The sequence below is a fragment of the Oncorhynchus gorbuscha genome, unplaced genomic scaffold (assembly GCF_021184085.1).
Source record: "Oncorhynchus gorbuscha isolate QuinsamMale2020 ecotype Even-year unplaced genomic scaffold, OgorEven_v1.0 Un_scaffold_2836, whole genome shotgun sequence".
NCBI classification, from domain to species: Eukaryota; Metazoa; Chordata; class Actinopteri; order Salmoniformes; family Salmonidae; genus Oncorhynchus; species Oncorhynchus gorbuscha.
In genome coordinates this window covers 22,501-32,500 of record NW_025747237.1, presented here as the reverse complement: position 1 = coordinate 32,500, position 10,000 = coordinate 22,501, and the positions used below count along the sequence as shown (strand labels likewise).

The 10,000-nt window shown below is 38.1% G+C and overlaps 1 protein-coding gene across 1 annotated transcript in view; it reads right to left on the bottom strand.

Moving 5' to 3' along the window:
- The window catches only part of LOC124026854 (regulator of G-protein signaling 12-like), a gene marked incomplete at its 5' end in the record, with an annotated part of 35,983 nt that overhangs the window by 5,408 nt on the left and 20,575 nt on the right, over positions 1 to 10,000 (bottom strand). Inside the window, 1 exon segment of the mRNA XM_046339529.1 lies at positions 562 to 1,133. Coding sequence (XP_046195485.1) covers positions 562 to 1,133 — 572 coding nt within the window.

Below are 10,000 nucleotides of genomic sequence, written 5' to 3'. Positions count from 1 at the left end.
TGGTCTGATGTAGTGCACTATATAGGGAATAGGGTTCTGGTCTGATGTAGTGCACTATATAGGGAATAGGGCTCTGGTCACTAGTAGTTCACTATATAGGGAATAGGGTTCTGGTCACTAGTAGTTCACTATATAGGGAATAGGGTTCTGGTCTAAAGAAGTGCACTATATAGGGAATAGGGTTCTGGTCTGATGTAGTGCACTATATAGGGAATAGGGTTCTGGTCTGATGTAGTGCACTATATAGGGAATAGGGCTCTGGTCTATAGTAGTACCACTATATAGGGAATAGGGTTCTGGTCTGATGTAGTGCACTATATAGGGAATAGGGCTCTGGTCTATAGTAGTACCACTATATAGGGAATAGGGTTCTGGTCTGATGTAGTGCACTATATAGGGAATAGGGTTCTGGTCTGATGTAGTGCACTATATAGGGAATAGGGTTCTGGTCTGATGTAGTGCACTATATAGGGAATAGGGTTCTGGTCTGATGTAGTGCACTATATAGGGAACATGGTTCCATTTTGGGAGAGAGAGGAGAGGATAGTTCAGAGGTCAAACGCAGTTCGAAGGTGAAAGGCCACGGTTCAGAGTTGACACAGGGGAGGTACCTGAGCAGGGCGAGCTGTGGAGGTCGTGTTGGTAGAAGCGTGGTGGGTTATGGGTAGCGGAGGAGGAGTGGTGTGGGGTTAGGAGAGTGGAGTTAGGACTGTTGATGTCTCCTTCTCCCACCAGGGTCAGGTCAGCTAGGGGTTCCTCTTGTAACGGGGGAGGGGGTCTGTTGTGGTGGGAGGGGGGGAGGAGCGCTCGTCTTCCCCCTCCTCCTCCTCCTCCCGTTCCGAGCGAGGATTCCAAGCTCTGTGATTGGCCGCCAGTGTTCAAAGGGAACGAGCCACCGCCTCCACCTTCCTTGTTGCCGTGACGTCTGTTTTCCCCGTAGCCGTAGTTGTCGCTATCGCCATGGTTACCACCGCCGCGGCCATGCTGGGTGACGCAGGTGGGAGGAAGAGGAAGGGGTGGTGATGAAGGGCTGAGGCGGAGGAAGTCGGGAAGTGTCAGGTCACTCTTGTCTAACAGACCTCGCTGGTCGTCTGCTCTGCTGCACTGAGCTTTGGATATGAGCTGGAAGAGCTCTGGAGAGAAGATACACACACGCGCGCGCACACACACACACACACACACACACACACACACACACACACACACACACACACACACACACACACACACACACACACACACACACACACACACACACACACACACACACACACACACACACACACACACACACACACACACAGAGACACAAGCAGAGACAAACACACACAGACACACATGAGGTCAATACAAACCACACAGAGATACAGGTATATAACATGAATTATCACTACTTCATATCACTACTCACTACTTCATATCACTACTCACTACTTCATATCACTACTCACTACTTCATATCACTACTTCATATCACTACTTCATATCACTACATATAGATACTTCATATCACTACTCACTACTTCATATCACTACTCACTACTTCATATCACTACTTCATATCACTACTTCATATCACTACATATCACTACTCACAACTTCATATCACTACATATCACTACTTCATATCACTACTACATATCACTACTTCATATCACTACTTCATATCACTACTTCATATCACTACATATCACTACTCACTACTTCATATCACTACATATCACTACATATCACTACATATCGCTTCATATCACTTCATATCGTTACATATCACTACATATCACTGCTTCATATCACTACTCACTGCTTCATATCACTACATATCACTACATATCACTTCATATCACTACTCACTACTTCATATCACTACTTCATATCACTACATATAGCTACTTCATGTCACTACATATAGCTACTTCATATCACTAAATATAGATACTTCATGTCACTACATATAGCTACTTCATATCACTACATATAGATACTTCATATCACTACATATATATACTTCATATCACTACATATCGCTACTTCATATCACTACATATCACTACTTCATATCACTACTCACTACTTCATATCACTACATATCACTACTTCATATCACTACTCACTACTTCATATCACTACCTCATATCACTACTTCATATCACTACTCGCTACTTCATATCACTACATATAGCTACTTCATCTCACTACATATAGATACTTCATATCACTACATATAGATACTTCATATCACTACATATCACTACTACATATCACTACATATAGATACTTCATATCCCTACATATAGATACTTCATATCACTACATATCACTACTTCATATCACTCCTCGCTACTTCATATCACTACATATAGCTACTTCATATCACTACTCACTACTTCATATCACTACATATCACTACTTCATATCACTACTCACTGCTTCATATCACTACATATCACTACATATCACTTCATATCACTACTCACTACTTCATATCACTACTTCATATCACTACATATAGCTACTTCATATCACTACATATAGATACTTCATATCACTACATATCACTACTTCATATCACTACTTCATATCACTACATATCACTACTTCATATCACTACTTCATATCACTACATATAGCTACTTCATATCACTACATATAGATACTTCATATCACTACATATCACTACTTCATATCACTACTTCATATCACTACTCACTGCTTCATATCACTACATATCACTACATATCACTTCATATCACTACTCACTACTTCATATCACTACTTCATATCACTACATATAGCTACTTCATATCACTACATATAGATACTTCATATCACCACTCACTACTTCATATCACTACTTCATATCACTACATATAGCTACTTCATATCACTACATATCGCTACTTCATATCGCTACTTCATATCACTACATATAGATACTTCATATCACTACTCACTACTTCATATCACTACTCACTTCTTCATATCACTACTTCATATCACTACTTCATATCACTACATATCGATACTTCATATCACTACTCACTACTTCATATCACTACTCACTTCTTCATATCACTTCTTCATATCACTACATATCGATACTTCATATCACTACTCACTACTTCATATCACTACTCACTTCTTCATATCACTACTTCATATCACTACTTCATATCACTACATATCGCTACTTCATATCACTACTCACTACTTCATATCACTACTCACTACTTCATATCACTACTTCATATCACTACTTCATATCACTACATATAGATACTTCATATCACTACATATAGATACTTCATATCACTACTTCATATCACTTCTTCATATCACTACTTCATATCACTACTTATAGATACTTCATATCACTACTCACTAATTCATATCACTACTCACTACTTCATATCACTACTCACTACTTCATATAACTACATATAGATACTTCATATCACTTCTTCATATCGCTACTTCATATCACTACTTCATATCACTACTCACTTCTTCATATCACTACTTCATATCACTACTTCATATCACTACTCACTTCTTCATATCACTACTACATATCGCTACTTCATATCACTACTTCATATCACTACATATCACTACTTCATATCACTACATATCACTACTTCATATCACTACTCACTACTTCATATCACTACATATCACTTCATATCACTACATATCACTACTTCATATCACTACATATCACTACATATCACTACATATCACGACATATCACTACTTCATATCGCTACTTCATATCACTACATATAGATACTTCATATCACTACATATAGATACTTCATATCACTTCATCTCACTACATATAGATACTTCATATCACTACATATAGATACTTCATATCACTACATATCACTACATATAGATACTTCATATCACTACTTCATATCACTACTTCATATCACTACTTCATATCACTACATATAGATACTTCATATCACTACATATAGATACTTTATATTACTACTTCATATCACTACTTCATATCACTGCATCATATCACTACATATAGATACTTCATATCACTACTTCATATCACTACATATAGATACTTCATATCACTACTTCATATCACTACATCATATCACTACATATAGATACTTCATATCACTACTTCATATCACTACATATAGATACTTCATATCACTACTTCATATCACTACATATAGATACTTCATATCACTACTTCATATCACTACATATAGATACTTCATATCACTACATATAGATACTTCATATCACTACTTCATATCACTACATATAGATACTTCATATCACTACATATAGATACTTCATATCACTACATATAGATACTTCATATCACTACTTCATATCACTACATATAGATACTTCATATCACTACTTCATATCACTACATATAGATACTTCATATCACTACTTCATATCACTACTTCATATCACTACTTCATATCACTACATATAGATACTTCATATCACTACATATAGATACTTCATATCACTACTTCATATCACTACATATAGATACTTCATATCACTACTTCATATCACTACTTCATATCACTACATATAGATACTTCATATCACTACTTCATATCACTACTTCATATCACTACATATAGATACTTCATATCACTACATATAGATACTTCATATCACTACTTCATATCACTACTTCATATCACTACATATAGATACTTCATATCACTACATATAGATACTTCATATCACTACATATAGATACTTCATATCACTACATATCACTACATATAGATACTTCATATCACTACATATAGATACTTCATATCACTACTACATATCACTACATATAGATACTTCATATCACTACATATAGATACTTCATATCACTACTTCATATCACTACTTCATATCACTACATATAGCTACTTCATATCACTACATATAGATACTTCATATCACTACATATCACTACATATAGATACTTCATATCACTACTTCATATCACTACATATAGATACTTCATATCACTACATATAGATACTTCATATCACTACATCATATCACTACATCATATCACTACATCATATAACTACTTCATATCACTACATATATATACTTCATATAACTACTTCATATCACTACTTCATATCACTACATATCGCTACTTCATATCACTACATATAGCTACTTCATATCACTACATATCGCTACTTCATATCGCTACTTCATATCACTACATATAGATACTTCATATCACTACTCACTACTTCATATCACTACTCACTTCTTCATATCACTACTTCATATCACTTCATATCACTACTTCATATCACTACATATAGATACTTCATATCACTACTCACTACTTCATATCACTACTCACTACTTCATATAACTACATATAGATACTTCATATCACTACTCACTACTTCATATCACTACTCACTTCTTCATATCGCTACTTCATATCACTACTTCATATCACTACTCACTACTTCATATCACTACTCACTTCTTCATATCACTACTTCATATCACTACTTCATATCACTACTTCATATCACTACTCACTTCTTTATATCACTACTTCATATCACTACATATCGCTACTTCAGATCACTACATATCACTACTTCATATCAATTCATATCACTACTTCATATCACTACTCGCTACTTCATACCACTACATATAGATACTTCATATCACTACATATAGATACTTCATACCACTACATATAGATACTTCATATCACTACATATCACTACTGCATACCACTACATATCGCTACTTCATATCACTACATATAGCTACTTCATACCACTACATATAGCTATTTCATGTCGCTACATATAGCTACTTCATACCACTACATATAGCTATTTCATATCACTACATATCACTACATATAGCTACTTCATATCACTACTTCATACCACTACATATAGCTATTTCATACCACTACATATAGCTAATTCATATCACTACTCGCTACTTCATACCACTACATATAGCTACTTCATATCACTACATATAGCTACTTCATATCCCTACATATAGATACTTCATATCCCTACATATCGTTAATTCAAATCACTACATATCACTACTTCATCTCACTACATATAGCTACTTCATGTCACTACATATAGCTACTTCATATCGCTACTTCATATCACTACATATAGCTACTTCATATCACTACATATAGCTACTTCATATCACTACTTCATATCACTACATATAGCTACTTCATATCACTACTCACTACTTCATATCACTACATATCACTACTTCATATCACTACATATCGCTACTTCATATCACTACTTCATATCGCTACATATCGCTACTTCATATCACTACATATAGCTACTTCATATCACTACATATAGCTACTTCATATCACTACATCATATCACTACATATAGCTACTTCATATCACTACTCACTACTTCATATCACTACATATCACTACTCGCTACTTCATATCACTTCTTCATATCACTTCTTCATATCACTTCTTCATATCACTACTTCATATCACTACATATCATTACTTCATATCACTACTTCATATCACTACATATAACTACTTCATATCACTACATATAACTACTTCATATCACTACATATCACTACTTCATATCACTACATATCACTACTTCATATCACTACTCGCTAATTCATATCACTACATATAGATACTTCATATCATTTCTTCATATCACTACTTCATATCACTACTTCATATCACTACTTCATATCACTACTCGCTAATTCATATCACTACATATAGATACTTCATATCACTTCTTCATATCACTACTACATATCACTACTTCATATCACTACATATCACTTCTTCATATCACTACTACATATCTCTACTTCATATCACTACTTCATATCACTACGTCATATCACTACTTATCACTGCATATCACTTCTTCATATCACTACTACATATCACTACTTCATATCACTACATATAAATACTTCATATCACCGCTCACTACTTCATATCACTACATATCACTACTTCATATCAATTAATATCACTACTCGCTAATTCATATCACTACATATAGCTACTTCATATCGCTACTTCATATCACTACATATAGCTACTTCATACCACTACATATAGCTATTTCATACCACTACATATAGCTACTTCATATCGCTACCTCATACCGCTACCTCATATCGTTACTTAATACTGCCACTCGCTACCTCATATCGCTACCTCATATTGCCACTCGCTACCTCATATCGCGACCCCATATCGCTACTCGCTGCCTCATATTGCTACCTCATACCGCTAATTCATATCGCTACTCGCTACCTCATACCGCTAATTCATATTGCTACCTCATACCGCTACCTCATTTCGCTACTTGCTACCTCATACCGCTAATTCATATTGCTACTTGCTACCTCATACCGCTACTTCATTTCGCTACTTGCTACCTAATATTGCCACTCGCTACCTCATATCGCTACCCCATATCGCTACTCGCTACCTCATACCGCTACCTCATACCGCTACTCGCTAACTTATACCGCTAATTCATATTGCTACCTCATACCTCTACCTCATATCGCTACCTCATACCGCTACCTCATATCGCTACTCGCTACCTCATATCGCTATCTCATACCGCTACCTGATATCGTTATCTCATACCGCTACCTCATATCGCTACCTCATACCGCTACCTCATACCGCTATCTCATACCGCTATCTCATACCGCTACCTCATACCGCTACCTCATACCGCTACCTCATACCGCTACCTCATATTGCTACCTCATACCGCTACCTCATATTGCTACCTCATACCGCTAATTCATATTGCTACCTCATACCGCTACTTAATTTCGCTACTTGCTACCTCATATCGCTACCTAATATTGCCACTCGCTACCTCATATTGCTACCTCATATTGCCACTAGCTACCTCATATCGCTACCCCATATCGCTACTCGCTACTTCATATTGCTACCTCATACCGCTACTCGCTAACTTATACCGCTAATTCATATTGCTACCTCATACCTCTACCTCATATCCCTACTCGCTACCTCATATCGCTATCTCATACCGCTACCTCATATCGCTACGTCATACCGCTACCTCATACCGCTACCTCATATTGCTACTCGTTACCTCATATCGCTATCTCATACCGCTACCTCATATCGCTACGTCATACCGCTACCTCATATCGCTACCTCATATCGCTACCTCATATCGCTACCTCATACCGCTACCTCATACCGCTACCTCATACCGCTACCTCATACCTCTACCTCATACCGCTACCTCATATCGCTACCTCATACCGCTACCTCATACCGCTACCTCATACCTCTACCTCATACCGCTACCTCATACCGCTACCTCATATTGCTACTCGTTACCTCATATCGCTATCTCATACCGCTACCTCATATCGCTACGTCATACCGCTACCTCATATCGCTACCTCATATCGCTATTTCATACCGCTACCTCATATCACTACCTCATACCGCTACCTCATACCGCTACCTCATACCGCTACCTCATACCGCTACCTCATATCGCTACCTCATACCGCTACCTCATATTGCTACTCGTTACCTCATATCGCTATCTCATACCGCTACCTCATATCGCTACGTCATACTGCTACCTCATATCGCTACCTCATATCGCTATCTCATACCGCTACCTCATATCGCTACATCATACCGCTATCTCATACCGCTACCTCATATCGCTACCTCATATTGCTACTCGTTACCTCATATCGCTATCTCATACCGCTACCTCATATCGCTACGTCATACCGCTACCTCATATCGCTACCTCATACCGCTACCTCATATCACTACCTCATATCGCTACCTCATATCGCTACTCGCTACCTCATATCACTACCTCATACTGCTACCTCATATCGCTACCTCACCGCTCCCTCATACCGCTACCTCATACCGCTACCTCATATTGCTACTCGTTACCTCATATCGCTATCTCATACCGCTACCTCATATCGCTACGTCATATCGCTACCTCATACCGCTACCTCATACCGCTACCTCATACCGCTACCTCATATCGCTACCTCATATTGCTACTCGTTACCTCATATCGCTATCTCATACCGCTACCTCATATCGCTACGTCATACCGCTACCTCATATCACTACCTCATATCGCTATCTCATACCGCTACCTCATACCGCTACCTCATACCGCTACCTCATATTGCTACTCGTTACCTCATATCGCTATCTCATACCGCTACCTCATATCGCTACCTCATATCGCTACCTCATATCGCTACCTCATATCGCTACCTCATACCGCTACCTCATATCACTACCTCATATCGCTACCTCATATCGCTACTCGCTACCTCATATCACTACCTCATATCGCTACCTCATATCGCTACTCGCTACCTCATATCACTACCTCATACTGCTACCTCATATCGCTACCTCATACCGCTACCTCATACCGCTACCTCATATTGCTACTCGTTACCTCATATCGCTATCTCATACCGCTACCTCATATCGCTACGTCATACCGCTACCTCATATCGCTACGTCATACCGCTACCTCATATCGCTACCTCATATCGCTACCTCATATCGCTACCTCATACCGCTACCTCATACCGCTACCTCATATCGCTACCTCATATTGCTACTCGTTACCTCATATCGCTACCTCATATTGCTACTCGTTACCTCATATCGCTATCTCATACCGCTATCTCATACCGCTACCTCATATCGCTACCTCATATCGCTACCTCATATCGCTACCTCATATCGCTACCTCATACCGCTACCTCATATCACTACCTCATATCACTACCTCATATCACTACCTCATATCGCTACCTCATATCACTACTCGCTACCTCATATCACTACCTCATACTGCTACCTCATATCGCTACCTCATACCGCTACCTCATACCGCTACCTCATATTGCTACT